This window comes from Sorex araneus, chromosome 8 (genome assembly GCF_027595985.1).
Source record: "Sorex araneus isolate mSorAra2 chromosome 8, mSorAra2.pri, whole genome shotgun sequence".
NCBI classification, from domain to species: domain Eukaryota; kingdom Metazoa; phylum Chordata; class Mammalia; order Eulipotyphla; family Soricidae; genus Sorex; species Sorex araneus.
In genome coordinates this window covers 9401891-9423017 of record NC_073309.1, presented here as the reverse complement: position 1 = coordinate 9423017, position 21127 = coordinate 9401891, and the positions used below count along the sequence as shown (strand labels likewise).

General features: G+C 53.1%; 1 protein-coding gene across 1 annotated transcript in view; it reads left to right on the top strand.

Moving 5' to 3' along the window:
- Nucleotides 1-21127, top strand: part of PKD1L3 (polycystin 1 like 3, transient receptor potential channel interacting) — a 40680-nt gene that overhangs the window by 14794 nt on the left and 4759 nt on the right. The window contains exons 10-24 of the mRNA XM_055145603.1: nucleotides 229-422; nucleotides 3323-3553; nucleotides 5086-5187; nucleotides 6600-6778; nucleotides 8256-8402; nucleotides 10136-10332; nucleotides 11116-11312; nucleotides 12334-12514; nucleotides 13554-13740; nucleotides 13834-14068; nucleotides 14320-14419; nucleotides 16523-16663; nucleotides 18081-18266; nucleotides 19660-19954; nucleotides 20021-20154. Of these exons, the coding sequence (XP_055001578.1) occupies nucleotides 229-422; nucleotides 3323-3553; nucleotides 5086-5187; nucleotides 6600-6778; nucleotides 8256-8402; nucleotides 10136-10332; nucleotides 11116-11312; nucleotides 12334-12514; nucleotides 13554-13740; nucleotides 13834-14068; nucleotides 14320-14419; nucleotides 16523-16663; nucleotides 18081-18266; nucleotides 19660-19954; nucleotides 20021-20154 (2706 nt within the window). The remainder of the gene's footprint in view (nucleotides 1-228; nucleotides 423-3322; nucleotides 3554-5085; nucleotides 5188-6599; nucleotides 6779-8255; nucleotides 8403-10135; nucleotides 10333-11115; nucleotides 11313-12333; nucleotides 12515-13553; nucleotides 13741-13833; nucleotides 14069-14319; nucleotides 14420-16522; nucleotides 16664-18080; nucleotides 18267-19659; nucleotides 19955-20020; nucleotides 20155-21127) is intronic.

Below are 21127 nucleotides of genomic sequence, written 5' to 3'. Positions count from 1 at the left end.
CTCTAGGGGGAGATCCCTGAGCACAGAGCCAGGAGTAAACCTTGAGTACTGCTGGGTGTGGCTCCCAAACAAAACAAAATCAAAAATAACGGTCACTTGTGACTGTAGGCTTAATGCTCGTTTTGTTGATTGGGGGTTGAGAGCAAAACCAGGACCTTGACCCTGCAAGGCATGCAGTCTGCCCCTGAGCTAGCTCCTTTCTGACTTGGCAATCTTGTCTGTCCTAAGACGAGGAGTACACGTGGGTGCTGACACCCCGGAGGCTGCAGTACGGGATGGGCACCTACTACATAACAGCTGTGCTGAACCGCAGCGACGAGGGCGCCCAGCAGTCACCCACCGCCTTCTCCGTGGTTACGGCCCTCACCCAGTGTTACTTCTGGGACAGCCACAACAACACGTGGACAAGCGACGGCTGCCAGGTAAGGGGCTATGGCTCACCTGCTTAGCGAGGCTCACTCAAGCACCCTGGAGGGTGCCCCCAAAGTATAACCTGGGGGAGAAATAGTGCCGCCTGGGGAAAAGAAGGCAGGCTGTGTGTGGCAGGCAGGAGGGTCGCTTTGGGGTAGGCTGCTGCTTGCAGGGACCCGGGGAGGGGGTACAGGAGGACCGAGTGTCCTCTCCCTCTGGTTCTTCTTGCGGGAGGGGAAGCAAGCAGACCAATGTGCATGGGACAGGCCAGTAGAAAGGCAAATTTAGGAGCAGAAGAGACAGTACACTTGCTTTGCCAGAGTTCTATCTGCCTTGGGCTCGCCAGAATGATCCCTGCGCGGAGCCAGGAGTGAGCCCTGAGCATCCCCAGGTGTGGCCCAAAAATCAAGCACTGTACCACTGTCCTCCCATTGTTCATCGATTTGCTCGAGCGGGCACCAGTAACGTCTCCATTGTGAGACTTGTTACTGTATTTGGCATATCAAATACACCAGGGGTAGCTTGCCAGACTCTGCCGTGTGAGCGGGAGACTGTCCCCGGGCTCTCCGAGAGGGACGGAAGAATCGAACCGGGTCGGCTGCGTGCAAGGCAAACGCCCTACCCGCTGTGCTATCGCTCCAGTCCCAAAACTGCCAAAAAAAAAAATCAAGGGGAAAGAAAAAAAAGTAAACTCAGGCACACGCTTATCTAGAGAATGGTGACTGTAAATCCTAGAGTTTATATTTGAGTTCCCGAGCTGGATAGGGTCTTTGGGGCATCAAGGAGAGGGGTGTAGGGGGCTGGAGCAATAGCACAGCGGCGAGGGCGTTTGCCTTGCACGCGGCAGGGTTCGATCCCCGCATCCCATATGGTCCCCTGTAACCTCCAGGGGTAATTCCGAGTGTGGAGCCAAGAGTAACCGCTGAGCATTGCCGGGTGTGACCCAAAAAGAAGAAAAAGAAGAAAAAATAGAGGAGGGGGCCGTGATGGCCAGGCTGAGCCAGAACCAGGGGCCCCTCCACTCGCGGCCTCCGGCACCAGTTTCTGGCTGCTCTCGAGTGGCAGCTTTGGCTTTTCTGGCTTCATTTTTGTTTGGCTTTTGAGCTGGTTCGGTCCGGGGCAAATGCTCCCCCCAGCGCAGCCAAGACCCCCGAGCGCGGGTCAAGCCTCCGGGGCCCCCAAGCCCCGCACCCCCGGGCCCCGCACCGCAAAGGATGCCGGGAAGGCCCTGTGGCCTGGCGGCTCTCGCGGCTCCGGGGCTCGTTCTCGCGAGAGGACAGCGGGCGGAGGCGCGATGCTGCGGTGGCCGCGAGGCTTTCCCCGTGCAGACTCCGACGCGGAGTTGGCACGTTTAGACTCAAGTTTCCTGGGAAGAAACGTGACAGCACCTGTCCAGTCCGAGCGAAGGGTGGAGTCAAGCGCATTTCGTGGCAGCACTCGGCGGTGTCTCACACTTCGTTTTCTGCCCCGTTTGGTGCTGGAGTCCCGGTGGCTTTCGGCTGCGGGGGGCTCTGTTGGGGCCGCTGGTGCGACCACTGGCCCCCTCGATGGGACTCAGTGGCGCGGGGTGTGGAGGCCTAGTTCGTGGTTTTGAGCAATAGAAACCCCACGCTGGAATCACTGAAGCCTAATGTGTGTCCGTCAGCCGCCTGGCTCCTTCCTCACCAGGGTCACCACTGTCCTGAATTCGGCACAGGTTCCGGTGCTTTCAGAAAGTGCTTATTGAATGTCTCGTGTATGTCAGACCCGAGCCCCAAAGCAGAGATCCGCTGACCCAGGACAGTGCCCTGGCGAGCACACACTGCAGTGAGGGAGATGGACGCGGGTGCTGGCGCGCTGCCCTTGGCCTTGGTGTGACTGGCATCGTGCCAGCAAACCTGCCTTTTCCTTGTTCCTTGTCTCGCTGTCTCTAGCTCTGAGTCATCTCTCTCTCTCTCTCTCTCTCTCTCTCTCTCTCTCTCTCTCTCTCTCTCTCTCTCTCTCTCATTGAAACATCGTGAGAGCAGTTACAAAATTTTTGGTTTAAGTCTCGGTCATATGATGATGAAACACCTGACCCTTCACCAGTGCACATTTTCCACCACCAAAAACCCCAGTATCCCCCCCATCCCACACCCTACCCCTACCTGTGTGGCAGACGATTTCTTACTCTCTCTCTACTTTGATTACATTCAATATTTTGACACCAAACCCATTATTATTATTTGGGATTTCCCCCCAACACTCAGATCTGGTGGAAAGGCAACATTAGACAATTTGTTTTCTATTGCTGATTATGAATTGTATATGGTGATGTGCGGCCACTATTGTGGCCATGTGATTTTGGAATTTTGAAGTTTTTATAATTAAATCTGGAGGGCTGTCTGCCAAAAGCCCCTGTGTTTCGAGCTTTGTTTCTGAGTCTCTGGGATCATGGCCCATCAGCAGCCAGAGGGCTCCTTCATGGGCAGCAATTCGGGGGTCTCCTGGGGCAGGGGAAGGGCTGGCTCTGCCCCCATCCTGAGAGGCCCAGTGTTCCTCATTACTTCGGACCCCTCCCTGGCTGTCCCTAGGCCGATGGAAGATGATTCATCCCTCTCAAAGGCTGCCTTGTACTCCATCTGTTTGCTTGACTGTAGGTTTGCTGTGAAAGGTTTCCTATAAACAATGCTCAACAAAACACTCCTTTTAGTGACTCTTTGCATATGTCTGCCAAGTTCCCCCAGGAGGGATAATCAAAACCGAAGTCACAGGAGTCAGAGTTTGTGCTTCTTTAGCTTCTTGGGCCTCGCTGAGTCTCTGTCCATGCAGGTGATCCCCTTTCATGCAATCGCCAGTGGCAGCTGAACCATCCGTCTCCGCTCCCTGGCTCCAAAGGGGGCATGTGGAGGGGTGGGCTGGCTGCAGCCATGCATCTGTGTTCTCGTCGCAGGTGGGGCTGCAGAGCACGGTTCTGAAGACGCAATGTCTCTGTGACCACCTGACCTACTTTGGCAGCGACTTCTTCATCGTGCCCAGGACAGTGGATGTTGCAGACACAGTCAAACTGTTCCTCCGGGTGACCAACAACCCCGTCGGGGTGTCATTGCTGGCCAGCCTTCTAGGGTTGTACATGCTCCTTTTCATCTGGGCTTGGAGGAAGGACCAGGACGACAGGCGGAAGGTGATGATTCCAAACATTTTGCCACAGTGTCGTGAGTATGTGGAATCAGGTGAAAATAAGGCAGATGGCTTGGTACTAGGTAATGTCGAAATGCAACTGGAACTTTCATTCCCTTTCTCTTGACAGTTACAGTTACTGTTTCAAGGTCGGTGAATTTAACTGTCATCATTTTTTTAATTTTGTTTTTGGATGACACCCAGCTGTGCCCTGGTCTTACTCCTGGCCCTGTGCTCATGGATCACTCTGGCGGGTTCAGGGGACCATATGGGACGCTGGCGATCAAACCCAGGTCAGCTGCATTCAAGACAAGCTCACTGCCTGCTCTACTGTCTCTCCAGCCCCTAACTATCTTCATGTTTTAAGTTTTAGTCAAAGTTGAGCTCACCTGTGATCCACTTAGGTTAACTCCAAAGATACTCATAGTACTGAACCATCTTCAAAACGCAATTGTAGGAGTTGGGGAGGTGACTCACAGGACTGGGTCCAGCACCTGCCTTTGCAGGAGCCCTGGGTTGTGTCCCCAGCACCACCTGGCCCCCAGGCTCCACTGCATGAACCAAAAAAAAAAAAAAAAGAAAGTTTTGTTCATTTTATTTTTAGGATAGCAAAGTGTTCTGTAAGTCAGATTATAATTCGTTTTGTTTGGGGGCTTCACCTGGTGGTGCCTAAGAGTCCTTCCCAGAGGCACTCAGAGGACCAGGTGATGCTGGGCTCAAACCCAGGGCTCCAGGTGCGAAGACCGTATTCCTGCCTTCAGATGATCATTTAATGTGGCTGCACTAAATAAGAAATCTCTATTGAAAAACTAAACCTATGTGGGATTTCTTTTGAAGCAGAAGTTCTTTAATGACATTGTATTCTATTTTCATGCTCTCTTAGACTTTTGAATGCAGAATATGTAATGGCAGTTGTACTGTTGGCATGGGTGTAGAGTTGCTTGTTGCAAGAAATAAAGACATAGACCAGAGAGATAGTACAGCGGGGCAGGCATGAGGCATTGCATGGAGCCCCTGCACACAGCCAGCTCTGGTTCGATCCTGACACCTTGTTCAATTCCGTGAGTGATTGAACCAGGAGTGATCCCTGAGCACACAGCCAAAATCAAAAAGTAAATAAAATTTTAGGTTACAATTAAAGTTGAATTTTTAGTTCATGGACATCTTTTTCCCTTTTTGCCCTCTCTCTTCTTTTGAGTGCGTCTTTTCTATGAGTATGCCTCCAAAGCTTTCACTGAAATTCAAGTCCAAACGTGTGTCTTCTGTGTTAGCTGCTTGCCCTGCCTGGATCGGGAGCGGGTGGAAAGGTTTTAGAGGCCCCGGCTCTGCTGGTGGGATTGTGTGACAAGGTCCCGCCTTTCCAGTCTACTGCCCCTGTCACCGCCTTACTCGGGTCAGCTCTTCAGGGGACTTCTGGCCACTCCTCACGCGGCTTCTCCTGACTATCAAGACGGCAGCAGCCAGTTCTCTGTGTCCCTGCTGGGGAAGGCTGGGGGACGCCTCTGTGATACAGGCGACGGTTCTGCTTTCCCACAGGTGAAGATCACTGTCCTGGCCGACAACGAGCCCGGCTGGCAGTTTCACTACCTCGTTCAGGTGCACACGGGCTATCGCCGGAGGGCAGCCACCACCGCCAAGGTGACCGGGATTCTTCTGCTTTATGGCCTTGTGCCGGGGGGGGGGGGGGGACGCTTAGACAGACTCAGACACTGAGAGTCCCTAGCTCCAGGTCCCAGGCTGAGGAGCCTCTACACAAGGGGACCGCCGCACATGGCCGCTTGCTGTTGGTGCATTTCTCACCCCCTGAAGGTCTGTGGCAGCTCTGGCTCTGGTGCTGTTTGTCCAGGGGCTTGTGCCCACTTCTTACCTCAGTGATGCACGTAACTGAGGTCTGACATTGATTTAGACGGAATGCTTTTATTGCACAATAGATTACAGTATAAAGCATCAGTAAACACTAAAAATGTTAATTTAGGGCCTGGGAAGATTGCTCAGTGCCTGATGCACACTTTGCATGCCAAGGCCCAGGTTCAGTCCCTGGCACGGTCCCTCGAGCACCACTGGGAGCAGCCCCCAAGCACAAAGCCAGGGATAACCCCCCAGAAACACGGGTACAATCTCAGGAACAAATGAAATTAAGGGCTGGAGAGAGAGCTCACTGGGCAGGGGCACCGGTTTTGTCTCATTTTTGTTCATTTTATTATTGTTTGGGGGGGGTCACACCCAGCGATGCTCAGTGGTTACTCCTGACTCTGAACTTAGGAATTACTTCTGGGAGTGGTTGGGGGGACCATATGGGATGCCAGGGAGTAAACCTGGGTCAGCCGTGTGCCAGGCAAACGCTCTCCCCAGTGCGCTATGGCTCTGGCCCTAGGGGCACGTGCTTTGCATGTGGAAAAGCATGGGTTTGACCCTTGACACCACAGCAAGGAGCAACACCAAACACACACCCAGGAGCACTGTTGGGTGGGGCAAAAAAACTAAACCAGAAAAATATGAATTCATCCTACTATGAAAATAAGACTCCGGTATGTGAAACTCAGCTTTATTGTGGGGAGGTCTCCAAAGAAGCACTCGAGGGGTCCCAGAGCTGGGGATTGGGTACGCACATTGCATGTGCCCTGACCCTGCACTCTCTCCCTGCCCCTAAGCTTTCGTATCCACCGGGAAATCAGAAGTCCCTGGGAGTCGCTTTACTGCAATCCTCAGTCCTGGGCATGGCCCTGCGGTATCTCTGGGAGCACTTGTCTACACCAGACTTCAGCTAAGTCAGAGCTTCCCAGACGGATATAGCCTGCTCTCTCCTTCCTGGTCATCAGCGGGAGTATGGGGGTAGGCACACAAAACACTCAGCACCCTCTGGAAATCTTCCTCCTTTAAGCACCTCCATGGCACTGAGGCTGCCATCACCCCCTGCCCCAGGTCACTCCAGTGACAGGCCACTCTGGGAAGCCCTGATCTAGCACAGTTTCCCCTGATTTAATCTTAGGAATAAGCCCCAGAAACTCTTCTAGAACTCTCTGCACTTCCCTTCCCTCATCGTGTTTTAGGTGGTGATCACCCTTTACGGGTCCGAGGGACGGAGTAATCCCCATCACCTGTGGGACTCACAGAAGGCAGTCTTCGAACGAGGGGGCCTGGATGTCTTCCTCCTCTGCACTCAGTCCTCTCTGGGGGACCTGCACGGCCTGCGGCTCTGGCATGACAATTCTGGGACCAGCCCCTCTTGGTAAGCACCCATGGGCACAGGCCCAGCTCTTCTCTGCGAATCCTTAGCCCTCTGGGCAAAGGCAGCAGCATGACAGTAAGTAACAAGAATGCCCAAAGATGAAATAATAACCTTCGCTCTCTGCAGAAAGACCCAAGAAAGAAATATGGAGCATTAACAGTACGAATCCTGGTGGCTGGTGCAATGAGAGTTTTATTTTTCTGACATTTTCATGGAATGTTGTCATGATGGTGGATATAAAATAATAACAATGAAATGTTGCTTCAAAGGACCATAAAGATCTCTAACTATGAAAAGTATATTTAAAAGTTACATTTAGGTGGGCCAGAGTGTTAGTACAGTGGTCAGGACATCTGCCTTGCACCAGCGGACCCAGGTTCAATCCCCGGCAGCCCATTTGGTTCCCCAAGCATCACCAGGAGTAATTCCTGAGTGCAGAGCCAGGAGTAAGCCCTCAACACCACCGAGTGTGCCCCCCAAACACCCCCCCAAAATTAGTCTATTCAGTGGGCCAAGGAGATAGACAAGGGTTAAGGCACTTGGTTTGTGATGCTGACAGAGTGATTGTGGTTCCTCAGCAGAGACATGTGCTGCCTGGCATCTCTGGTACTACATAAATAATAAATCACCAAGACTACACATCTCACAAAGAATGTAGCTCTCAACATTAAATTCTACTGGGATTTTGAACAGAGAGATTTGTATGGTTTTATGACATTAAATTTAGATTCTTGGAGAATACTATCATGCCAGAAAGGAGGAGGTTACCTGTGTAGTCAGAGATGGGGCCAGTGTTTGAATGGTGGGGTGCTCCAGACACAAGTCTGCCGACAGCCAGCCACCACTTGTGGAGAAGTTGGGCTCACGATAAGCCACGCCACTGTGGCTGGAGAAGGCCCGGGAGCCACAGGCCTGAACTGCATATCCTGCCGCCGCTGGTGCAGTTACCACTGTCTCTGCCTGGCGGGACAGAAAGCAGAGGGGAAACTGGATGTGGCGTGTGAGGGGCATCAGGTCGGCCAGGAACATTAATGCACTGAACTCATCAGCGGTGGAAGCTTCTAGAAGTTACATTTAGGTGGACCCTAGTGGTGGGGACTGTGAAATGGGACCAACTCTCACTTCTGAGCTTTTGTCGTACAAAGAAGCAGTTGCTGACTGACACTCACTGACACTCTGACAGGAAGTGACTTCTCCCTTGGTCTCTCACACAGGGCCCAGGGGGCTGAGGAGCTGATACGGGGCCAGCCAGGCTGGATGGCTCAGTGGCCACCAGAGTCTCCCCCAGAGCGTCTGGGGCCTGGAGGGCCACACCCAGTGGGGGGGGGGAGGGAAGGCGTCCAGGACTCCACTGGGCGGGGTATGTAGGGCCTGAGCTCATCTGCCAGCTATGGACCCTGACAGCCGAGCTATCTCCCAGGTCAATATGACTTCTGACAAGTGCCACCTCCCAACGCGACTCCTCGTCTGGCCACAGGTACGTGAGCCAGGTCATTGTCATTGATATGATGGCTAAAAAGAAATGGCACTTCCTGTGCAATTGCTGGCTGGCTGTGGACCTTGGAGACGGCACGCGTGACCGGGTCTTCCTGCCCGTCTCGGAGAAGGAGCTCTTTTCTTTCAGGTATTCCTGCAAATTGGGTATCTGGGGCTCGAGTCTTCCTGCCCTTCTCCTTCCCTCCCGCCCTCTTGGTGGTGCTCAGGGAACCATACACAGTGCTGGGGATTCAAATCTAGTTTGCTCCCGGCCAGCACCACTGGGTGTAGCCGTCATAAGAATAAATAATAATTTTGTCTTTGTATAGGTCTATACTCTAATGAGATATTATTTTCAGTGAATTCCTTTAGTTATTCAGACATGCTTAAAATAGTTGATTTAGAGTCGTTATCTAAAGGAGAGATAGCACTGGGGTTAAGGCAAAAGTTTTGCATGCAGGTCACCCTGGTTTGATCCCTGGTACCACATGGTCCCCTGGGCCATTACTGGGTGCACTATTGTATGCCTCTGAGCCATGGGGGGCGGTTCAGATGACCCCCAGCACAAAGAGCCAAAACAGTACCCACCCTTGGGCCTCATCTCAAAGTGCTTGTTTCTGCCAAGACTCATGGTGGGGGAGGGAGGGAGAGACAGAGAGAGAGAGAGAGACTCTTTGTCTAGTAAAACAGCATCTTGGTCTCTTCAGAGACAGTTTTCTTTTTGTGTCTTGTGATATTTTATCTAAAAAATCGGACATTAAAACTCGTTAAATAATAGAATGTGGGTTGGAGAGACAGTGTAGGGGTTAGGACGCTCCTTGCCTACAGCCAGCCTAGCTTCAGTCCCTGCAGGGGTTCCCCTGAGCGCCACCAGGAGTGATCCCTGAGCTCAGAGCCAGAAATAGCTGCTGAACACCAGATAGATTATGGTCCCCCAAACCCCCTAAATTTACAACGAGAGCATGGCAACTCAAAACCAGTTACCTTCCCTCGGCCTTTGTTGCTCTTACTGGTAGTGGTTGTCTGGTGGCTTTTCCGAGCTGATTTCGCATGTTATTTGTCATATGTGGCGGCTACTGTTCCTTCTCAGTTCGTTGAGTGGCCAATGAATGGGCCACTGTTTGCTCCCATGGCAGCGGGGGTTTGGGCATGTCTTCAACTCTGAGCGAGACTGGTGACAGCTCTGCGTTGGCCAAGCCATGCTCCTTGCTGAGAGCTTCAAGGTCGCCCTTGTAAGAGGGCAAAGCTTTCCCGGGCTCCTCTGAGCGTGCGCACAGCCCTGGGCATGCATGCAACCTTCCAGACACCTGGAAATTTGTCAGAGCATTTGAAAACTCCAGCAACGTCTCCTTTTCCAGCTTTTTCTTTTAAGCTTTTTGGTGAGTCCTGCGCCCACAGCTGGTAACTAGGAAGCAAAACCAGCACCCCCGAAGGCTCTGGACGGCTTGCTCAGGACCTCTGCCCGGTGCAAGCTCCCAGTCAGGGCTAGATAAGGACCACGGGAAGCTTTTCCAGAGATGTGGCCATCAGGGGCCTGATTCTCTGGACACATGTCTTTTCAAGAGCTCCAACCCCACTGCCCTGCAGGAGGAGGTGAGCTCCATCTGCTGGTTTCACCCAATTCCTCTGGCGCCAGCCAAAGGGAGATTGGAGCTGGGCTGGTTAAAATGCCAAGGCGCTGACTGCTCTTTCTCCATTATTCTGGGCCACTAATAACTTCGGTTGTTACCAAATTCCCCCAAAGGCTTTCATCTCAGCCTACCGGAGAATCGTCTCGTCGTGTCACTGGCGGGGTTGAACGGTGGCGGGCCGGGGCTGTGTAGCCGGTAAACCCTGTCTCATGCAGAACGCGGTCTCACGCCTGTCCTCGTGTCTTTGCAGACACCTGTTCTCCTCCACGATCGTTGAAAAGTTCACGCAGGACTGCCTGTGGCTCTCGGTGGCCACCCGCCACCCCTGGAGCCCGGCCAGCAGGGTGCAGCGGCTGGCGTGCGGCGCGGCCCTGCTCCTCTGCAACATGCTCACCAACACCATGTTCTGGAGGACCAGCGGCGCCGCGGCCCAGCGAGGACAGCAAGGTGCGTCGGGCCGGGGCCGCTGTGGACAGACGCACCAGGAGCCGCCGTTTTCTTTTTGTGTTCTGAGCCACACCTGGCAGTGCTCAGGGGTTACTCCTAGCCCTGCACTCAGGACTCACTCTGGCAGTGCTCGGGGGACCATATGGGATGTTGGGGATATTGAGCCTGGCTCAGCCACATGCAGGGCAAGCACCTGACCCACGGGGGTTTCTCTCCGGCCCCCGGAGTCCCCTTGTTCCCTTCGCTGCTCTAACATCGGAATCCTTGACAAATGTTCTCACGGCTCTCATTCATTAATAGAGGAACACACCCGTGGATCATCTGCCCCAATCCCTTTCTGTCCTTGAAATACTTATAGTGGGGCTGGAGCGATAGCACAGCGGGTAGGGCGTTTGCCTTCACGCGGTCAACCTGGGCTTGATTCCCAGCATCCCATAGGGTCTCCCAAGCACCACCAGGAGTAATTCCTGAGTGCAGAGCTAGGAGTAACCCCTGTGCATCACCAGGTGTGACCCAAAAAGCAAAAAGAGAGAGAGAGACTTACAGTTCAGCTATTGCCCACAGGGTCCCCCGAGCACCACCAGGAGTAACTCCTGAGTGCAGAGCTAGGAGTAACCCCTGTGCATCACCGGGTGTGACCCAAAAAGCAAAAAGAGAGAGAGAGAGAGAGAGAGAGAGAGAGAGATACTTACAGTTCAGCTATTGCTTAAGCCCGTGAGAGAGCAACTTTGGGGTGACTTTGGTTATTGAGGCAGTCGGTCAATGTGATGCTTTTCTTCCCAGTGGGTCCATTCACGGTGACCTGGTCCGAGCTGTGTGTCAGCATCCAGAGCGCTGTCATCCTCTTCCCAATCAACTTGGTCATTGGGTGGCTCTTCCAGATGCTGCAGCCGCAGGCGCCCCCACCTCTCTCCCCGCCGCAGAGCTCCAGCCCTGCAGAGGCGTCTCTCGAGCCTCTCTCCCTCCCGCAGGTAGCGGAGGTAAAAGCTTGAGACCACTTTTGGGGTCCACAACATGCACCGTGGTCACACAAGGTGGAAGAGTCTGCTGAAAGGTTCTTGGAGACCCTGTTACCCACAGTAGCTTGTCCCTGATTCCTGTGCCCAGGGACCATCTGTGTCACTCATCCTGAAGTATCCTGAGGACTGGACGTGAGTGGAGAGTGTACTTCCGGAGTTGCTCCAAGCTTTAATGTTTTAGTAAACACTCCCTTCCTGGGGGCCGGAGCAATCGTAGAGCAAGAAGGGCACTTACCTTTCATGCAGCCAACCCAGGTTTAATCCCGGGCACCCCATGTGATCCCAACCCTGCCAGGAGTGATTCCTGAGTGCAGAGCCAGGAGTAACCCCTGAGCACCACCAGGTATAGTTCCCCCCAAAAAATACTGCCCCCCAATTTAAAAATGATAACAATAATAAAACACCTCTCCCTTTGGGGGCCAGAGAGATAGGGCAGGAGTTAAGAACTTTGCCTGGCATTTGGCCATGATCCCCCAAGCCCGACCAGGAGTGATCTCTGAGCACAGATTCAGGAGTAAACCCTGAGCACCACTGGATGTGGTCCCCAAAGCGCACATGCGTGCACACACACACACACACACACACACACACACACACACACACACACACACACACACACACGTGCACACAGCATGTGCTCGCTCTCCCTCCCTTCATTCTCTAGTCTTGCAGAAAACTAGTCTGGGAGCTGCTGTGAGGCAACTTCCTTCAGAAAAACAGACCATGAGAAGCTGGAGTTGTTTACTGTAGCATTTCTCAACAGGGGGTGATAGGGCCCCCTGGAGCCCCCGCCTCCATATTCCAAGGTAACTGAGAGAACAGGGCCCATAGGATGTCCGCAGGGGCACAAGAGCACAAAAACAGTTGGGAAACACCCGTCTCCACGTCTGCCCCTTTGGAGTCAGAACCGGCCCCATTACCGTGAGCCCAGGGCTCAGGTCAGTCAGCAGTCCGACTTTTCCCCGCTTGGTGCCGCTTTCAGGAGCTAAAGGAAACCGTGGGCTTCCTGCTGCGGAGAAACGCGCACTTACTCTTGGAGTGTGAGCAGTCTTCGTGGAGTTCTCATAACATCAACAAACTGGTGAAGCTTTTCTCCGACCTCGTGTGCTCTCACTTGGAAGGTCCAGGCTGCCATCAGCAAGCGGAGACCCCTCAGGAAAATGGTAACATGAGGGTTTAGTCCCTCGCCCTTCCCCAGCCCCCTCTCCCTTGCGCATCTGTTTATGTTTGGGGGCCACGGCCAGCCATGCTCAGGGCCTTTGCCTAGGTCTGCACTCTGGAGAGTTTCGCGTGGAGTGCGGGGGCTCGAACCTGGCCCGACTATGTGCAAGACAAGCGCCCTGCCTGCTGTCGCTCCAGCCTCTCCCCTGCACCCCTCTCTTCTTCTTACTCTCAGCGTAGCCCACGGGTGTGAGGCAGCCTGAGAGTCTCGAGCGCCCTCTGCAGAGCTAAGTGCTTTGTCCCTCTGCCAACTTTGTGAGGGTCCAGCTGGTGTTCTGTGAATGTATATGAAGAGGAAGCCCAGAAGTTTCTCCGCATCAGGTCCTCACTGTTCTGCTCTGTGGGGGGGGGGGGGGTGTTGAAACTTGCTGTTCCTGTTTGGAGGCGGTGGAGGCGGATATGGGGGAATCTTATGCATGAAAAGCAGGACTCATTGAGCTCGGCCCCTTGCTGTCATTCTTTTTTCTTTTCTTTTTTGTTTTTTTGCTTTTTGGGTCACACCCAGCGATGCACAGGGGTTACTCCTGGCTCTGCACTCAGGAATTACCCCTGGCAGTGCTCAGGGGACCATATGGGATGCTGGGAATCGAACCCAGGTTGGCCACGTGCAAGGCAAGTGCCCTACCTACTGTGCTATCGCTCCAGCCCTTGCCCGTCATTCTTACTCCTCTACGGGACCCTAGAGGATGTAGTTTGTGGAATCTGAAATTCCAGGTTCCCAGGTCACAGGCACGACATTCTGCGTGAAAGCACCAGCAGGTTCTCTATGTCTCTAGTTCAAAGTCCAGAATTTCACAACTTACTGTATGTTCTCTACATGCCCGGAGAAGACCGAAGTAACTGTGGATGTTGGGTGCAGCCTCCGCCGATGGGAGACGTAACTTCCTCAGTCATTACTGAGTCGCTCACCTCTACCAGTAATTACTGTTTTTGTTGAAGTCATCTTGCTTGTTCAAGGGCCAACCTGGAATCTGTCTCCAGCGGCTCCCGAGAATCACCTTCATTTCCGCCGTTACCTGCTGAGGGTTCTGCAGAGACTGCAAGGTCCGCTCCGAACGCTGGGGGACGCCCAGGCCACCCAGGACTTCTTAGCCGTGGCCGGCCAGCTGCAGAGAGTCCAGGAACTCTTGGAAACACACATTCCTCCCGCCGATCCAGGGCCCGGCAGGTAAGGCGCCCAAGGGGGGCGCGTTTCAGCCCGTGACCTTCCTCAGCCTCTCTCGGCTGTTGGCAGAGACGCTCCTTTCACTTCGCTCAACAGGGCCTCCACCAGTTTCCCCATCCTGAGCTCCGAGGAAGGAAAGTCCTTCCTCTCCAAGGGCCTGCCCGGGTGGGTGACGTACATCAGCTGGCTCCTTCTGAGTGTCACCAGCCTGGTGGCCGCCTTCTTCACGGCACTGTATAGCTTGGAGCTGAACAAGGACCAAGCCACCAGCTGGGTCATCTCAATGATATTATCATTTCTTCAGAATATCTTCATCAGCCAGCCAGTGAAGGTAAGAGAAGCAGGTCACACACGTGGCAAGAAGCATGGGAAATGCAGGTTCACGGGTGCTGGTCGACAATTTAATCTGACGATGATATCTGAGTGCAGAGCCAGGAGTAATCCCTGAACACCTCCGGTATGGCCCCCAAACAAATGATAATTAGCACTTGAGACTGATTCACTGTAACCTTCACCTTTTCCATAATGTCACTGCCTCGGGTCCTAGGTAGCTGCTGCTAAGGTTTCCTGGTCTCGTTGCAGGTCGTCTTCGTCACACTGTGGTTCTCACTGACCATGAACAGGATGCCGCGGTTTGACAAGGAGAAGGAACAGCAGACAAAGAGGATCCTGGCACTCCTGGGTGATTCGAGTAGTTTTTCTCTGCTAATATCTCATTTGGCGAAGAGCAGCTACATCAACACAGTGGAATTCTAGAGCCTTCCAGGCTCCCATCTGTCCGTTCACGGTCTTGCCTCCAGCCAGCAGGTCACTCTTCCTTTTGCCCAGGGCTGACGGGGACCGGCACTAGAAGCCACGACCTTCCTATCTGTGCCCGCCCCTGTTGTACATCTCTGCCTCTCTGGTTCTTCCGTCGTAGTTCCGGTGACTCACCGGCTGCTTGGAACAACCTGCAGGAATCTCAGGCTAAACGTGCCCGACCATTATCTGCCAGGCCTACGAGTTCATATCTTTGCTTTTTCGGAGGGACCACACGTGGTGCTGGGAATCAAAGTGGGGTTGGCTGCCTTCAAGACAAGTGCCTGAACCCCGTGCCGTTTCTCTGTTCCCTCCCCCCCTTGGCTCAGTTAAGCATATAGTCATTCTCTAAAAATGTCCAAGAAGTCCCCAATCCCCTCTAAGTCCCCATGTTCAGCTACGGAGCTTGAAGGGGCTCTACGCCACGCTGCTGGGTGAGGCCCCTGTGCAGAGTGATGACATCATGATTCTGAGGTGTGCAACTCAGCGGCAAGCACACGCTCCGCCTCTCTGAGGCCCTGATTTTGCTCCCCAACATCTCCACAAGATATCCTTGGGGCCCGAAGGATAGTTCAGGGGAAGGCACTCATGATGCATGTGTCTGCCCAGTTGGGTCCCCCATACCACATGGTCCCTGTCCCCCTCAATACCACTGGGCACCCCTTGGTGTGGCCCCCAGTGCCACCCCGAATTAACACCCTAACTTTAGCTGCCCTTCCCAGCTCTCATTACATTTGTCCAAGTTCTTGAATTGCTGTTTCTTTTCTTTTTTTTTATTGAGTCACCATGAGACAGAGTTACAAAGCTTTCATGTTTGAGTTTCAGTCACACAATGATCAAACACCCATCCCTCCACCAGTGTGCATTCTCCACCACCATATCCCCAATATCATCCCCCCTTTCCACCCCTCCCCCTGCCTCTGTGGCAGACAATTCCCCCCAGACTCTCTCTATTTTTGGGCATTATGGTTTGAATTGCTATTTCTTTTGCCTGGAAATTTTCTTTCACATTCCCCATCCTGGTCCAGGGTTTGGAAGGACGAATTCTGACTCGTCTTTCCAAACAAATGCCTGTCGCTTCATCTGAGGCATGAGCCGTGGCTTCCTCAGGGATTTTAATTTTTCTCCCTCTTCATCCCACGTGTCCTGTGTCATGCTACAGTTCCCTCTTTCCCTCTTGATTTCCAAGTTTCTGGCTACTTCTAGTGTGGTCCAGAGATCCCTGTCGTTGGCTTCTCCTGCAACTGTCTGAAATGCAAGTTGGCCCCACTTGTGACTCTGCATCATAACACAATTCCCGTCCCTTCTCCAATGCTAATGTGACTCTACACACATGTACACCAGCAGCACACGTATGGGTGGCCAGGGCGGCATTACCTATCTTCAGTCTGTGACAAAGAGAGAAAGGGAAAGTACATTTAGAAAGTTTCAGAGCACTTGAGCAGACTAATTTCAGGCCTCCTGGAACCACTCAAAATGAGATGTGCATCTGCACATCCCACATTTCATTTTCCTAGTGAGCTACATTGGTTTTAACAAAAGCATGGCTTCCGGTAGATTGGAATTTTAATTTTACCCCTTCCCTTCCTGTTGTTGTCACGGAGATTACTGCCACGGCCTGGGGGTGCAGAGGCTTGGGCGTGACGATGCCACACCTGGCCAGGTGGAGCTCACACATCTGCTCTGCGGGGGTTACATGGCTGGCCTCATGTGCCCTGTTTTCCTATGTGCTCGCCCACAAGCTCTAGCTGCAGAGTTGCTCACCCCCATCTGCAGTGTGCCCGAGGTGTTCAGCCCGTGGGGCGGCCCCAGGCAACCTCACCTCTGCAAGTCACATGCTTTTTGCACCCCTCCCGCCATGTTGGACTAGAGTCCTCCGTGGGAATCGGAGAAGCGATGCGTGGCTCTCTTAACTTTTTCAACATTCAATGGAAGGTACTCAGAAGAAATCCAACAGCTTATAGCTTTCGTTTGAATTTTTTGCCAGCATCATGTCCTCCTTCGTTACCTGGTTCAAGGAACAGGAATGACCCCATCTACGTTGCACCAGCCGTGGACAGTCCAGTGAAGCGCCCAGAGAGAACCTGGAAGGGGAAGAAACTGTTGAAGCAGACGGGAGAGATTTTGGGTAGGGAGAGGGGAGCTGACGTGGCCGAAAGGGAGCGCGAGAATGAAAGCCAACAGGGGGAAGGGAACTGGCATCTTCAGAGAGCTCGGGACCAGGGAGCACTCAGAGTGCTCGAGGCCAGGTCAGGGGGCAGCATGTGTGTGTGGGGGGCCTGGGTTCTTCCAGCAGTGCCCGTGTGCACACACATGCACAAACCTTTGAAAACTCTGGATGCCCATCTACAAGGTGGCAGGGTAAATAGACTCGACGCTGGGGACTCTACTTCTGTGTTCAAATAGGTCACTTTACCTACAGAACGTTATCACAAAACGGCCTATGTACTTTCTGGGTGGGGAAAAAGCGCAGATTCTTGGAAAAGGTCAGTGCCGTGAGTGCAGCGTTCCAAGGCCGCACCTCGCAGGACGGTGTTTCTCCCGCTCTCCCTTCTCAGCACCGTCTACAGTGACAGGGACCCAAGGGAGATCTGGAGGGACATTTCAGACTAAGAACTACAATCTAAAATGCTGCTGTTTGGGGTGGTTTGGTTTTGATCATGCTGCTAGGGACAGAGCCCGGGGCCTCACGAACGCCGGCAGGAGCCAGGAAAACGGCTCAGCAGGATCAGTGTTTGCTTTGTCAGATTCAGCCTCAAAAATCTGAAAAGGGGCGGGGGTTCCCACAGCTATAATACAGCCAACCCAGGCTTGATCCCCAGCATCCCATGTGGTCCCTGCCAAGACCTGCCAGGAGTGACCCCTGACTGCACAGCCAGAAGTAAGCCCGGAGCACAACGGGGAGTCACCCCCAAACAAAACAAACCAAAAACTCAAAGCAAGTGTTCTGTCACTAAGCAATATCCCCAGTCCCGATACTGTGTTTGGGAGATGGGGGCACCCAGCAGTGCTCTGTGCTCAGGGCTCACGCCTGGCAGGGGTCAGGGGACCAGATACTGGGGATGGAATCCTGGTCAACCCGTGCAGGGCACCCACTGTGCTATCACGTCAGCCCCCCAAAATTCCCCCAAAAATACTCTATTTTTTTAGGGGGGGGGAATTTGACCCAGTTTATTAATGCAGAAGAATTGTGCGACTGTAAAACATACATGGATCTTACTTGCTTACAGTCGCTCTCCTGAACCAAAGGAAACTGCCATTTTGGTCTTGTTTGGGAGCCACACCCTGGGGTGCTTAGGGGCTACTCCCACCCCGCTCAGCATCTGGTGGGGGGATTGCTCCTGGTCGTGGTGGGGGAGGCCAGACTGGGAGGGTCCAGTCTTCTGCACACTCCGCCCTCTGAGCTAGCTCGCTAGGCTGAAACTGGCCAAATTTTGACTGCCTTGATTGACCCTTTCGCCTCTAGGCTGAGGAGAAGTGAATTCAAAGATCTGGAGGATTCGAAATTCACCATCAGTCACAATGTTCCTTCTCGTCTTCCCTAGTCCAAATCCTCTTCCTCGCCTTGCTGCTGACCACGGTCTACTCTGCACAGAACCCTAACAGGTTTCATCTCCATCAAACTCTCCGCAAGAGCTTTTCTCGCCGATTCTCCCAGATCAAACTCCTGAAGCATTTCTACCCCTGGGCGCACCACACGCTCCTCCCTAGCCTGTATGGGGAATACAGAGGTGAGAACTTGGGGTCGTGCTAGTTTCACGACGTCCTTCCCACGGTGCCGGGAACACTGGAGAGAGGTTAGCTGCCTCCTTGAGGGAGCTGTCCACCATATGGGCCACACCCTGGACCCCAGCTGTCACTTTTTGCTTATGTCTGTCCACTTGAAGGGGATCAAACGCCCGTAAGAAAAGAATGAGAGGGGCTGGAGCGATAGCACAGCAGGTAGGGCATTTGCCTTGCATGTGGCTGACCTGGGTTCGATTTCCAGCATCCCATATGGTCCCCCAAGCACTGCCAGGAGTAATTCCTGAGTGCAGAGCCAGGAGTAACCCCTGAGCATCGCTGGGTGTGACCCAAAAGAAAAAAATGAGAATTTCTTTGTTTGATTTGAGGCCACACCTATTTGTGCTCAGGGTTCCTTCTTGGTGCTTTGGGAACTATATATGGTCCCCTGAGCACCGCCAGGAGTAATTCCTGAGTGCAGAGCCAGGAGTAACCCCTGTGCATCGCCGGGTGTGGCCCAAAAAGAAAAAAAAATTATTTCAGGGCCAGAGATAGAACAGGGGTTAAGGGAGTTTGTGTTGCATATAGTTAACCTGGGTTCAATTTTCAAAAATTAATAAAATGTATTCCTTTTTTTTTCCTGAACAGGATATTTTGGTTTGTTTGGGGCCACACCTTATGATGCTTAGGGCTTACTCCTGGCTCTGTGCTTGGGGATCACTCTTGGTGCTGTGCCTGAACCCAGGTCAGCCTCAAGCAAGACAAGCTCCCTACCAGCTGTACTATCTCTCCAGCCCTGAGAGATTATCCTCTCCCTTGCTTGCACCTGGGAATAGATTCAAGTTTTATCTATTTTGTAACCTGCCACTTGGCTCATCCAGAGTTTCGTAGTTTTGTAGAGGGAACCTTCAGGGTTTTCTCAGTGTTTTCATGTCATCTGCAAACAGCGATAACCTCCCTTCTTTTCCAACCTGGAAAAGTTCCTTTTCTCTCGTGTTGTTGCCTAATTGCTCTAGATGAGACTGCTAATACTATATTTGATAACAGTGGGGAATGCGGCCAGCCTGGTCTTCTTCCTGATCCCCACATTCGATCCCAGCACCCCTAGGTTGTGACCCAGAAACCAAGAAAAAAAATAATAGTGGCAAAAGTGTGCGTGCTCTCTGGTGACTAGTGAAGCTGCTAATTTATTTTGATTTGGGGCCAGCCCTGTCACTGCTGAGGAGATATTCCCAGCCATCTGGCTAAGGCGTGCTAAGGGGTTGCTGCTGAGGGTGCTCGGGGCTCCTGCGGCATCAGGAGGTGAAGCTGAGTCCCCTGCATGTGAAGCCTGCACTCAGCCCCTGAGCTGTCTCTCTGCCCTCCCAGTGGTTGCATCAGTCTCTTGTTCTCTCTCCTCAGGATTTGTTACTGACGGGAACGCCTTCCTCCTGGGCAACGTCCTACTTCGTCAGGTTCGCCTTCCCAGAGCTTCTATCCAAGAACAAGTGAGGCCATCTCCTCCAGATCAGGAGGACACGGAGAACTACGGGGCTCACTGGGGGGCCCCAGACACGAACACCACAGACCCGGACAGCATCTGGCACTACCAGCCTCAGGAGCGAGCGGGTGGATTCCCCGGCGCTGGCGAGCTGGCTGCTTCCTCCGGCGGTGGCTACGCGGCGCGGCTGGGGCGGAACGCCAGCACGGCGCTGCGGTGAGCGGGGGCTCCCGGGGCCTAGGGCGCGGGAGGAGCCGGCTCTGACGGGCTGCGTTTCTTCAGGGTTCTGCAGCATCTTGAACAGAGCCGCTGGCTGGACCAGTACACCAAGAGCCTCTTTGTGGAATTCGTGGTGTTCAGTGCGAATGTGAACCTGTTCTGTGCCGTCACCCTGATCCTGGAGGCCAACAGCGTGGGTACGGGAGGCCCTTTCTCGCTCTCTCAGAAGGCCGGGTTCCTTTCTGTGACCATGAAAAGATACAACAAAGCTAACCCACACCAAGATGGTTTTGGCTTTCCGTTTGGGGGTCACGCCCACTCCTGGCAGAGCCCAGGGCTTCTTCTCCTGTTCACTTACTCATTTTGCTGGAGCACATTCTCCAGAAACTCTGGGGGAAGGGTACAAAGGAAGTAATTTTTTTTTCTCTTTTTGGCTCACACCCGGCGATACACAGGGGTCACTCCTGGCTCATGCACTCAGGAATTACTCCTGGCAGTGCTCTGGGGACCATATGGGATGCTGGGATTCTAACCCGGGTCGGCCGTGTGCAAGGCAAACGCCCTACCCGCTGTGCTATCACTCCAGCCCCCAAAGGAAGTAAAATTCTCAAAGCCTTCTACATCCAGGCTTCTATTCTGTCATCACATTTGATTATTTGTTTGGGGGGCAGGGATTGGCTCACCCCTGACTTTGTACTCAGGGATTACTCCTGGCGGTGCCTGGGGAAACATATGCAGTGCCTGGAATCAAACTGAGTCAGCGTTGTGCAAGGCAAGCTCCTTGTCTGCTGTACAGCCCTAGTCCATTTGGTTTTTTTTGAACCTTCAAAAATATTAAAAATATCCTGATGGGGCAAGGATGTGACTCAGTGGTAGAGTCTTGTATGGTCAGGCCTTGATCTTGATTGCCACTCCACATACAACACACAACCTCAAAAAAAATGCCATGCTTATGTGTGAAAATTTGTAATGAGTATGATTAAAATAGGTCAAAATAAGAACAAATATGAGGAGCCAAAGAAATAGTACAGTAGGTAGGGCACTTGCCTTACACACAGTGAAACCAGGTTCACCACCCCACCCACCCTCACCCCAGCCCACCCCCTGGTACCACATATCGTCCTGCCAAGTGATCCCTGAACACTGCTGGGTGTCCCCAAAAGAAACCAA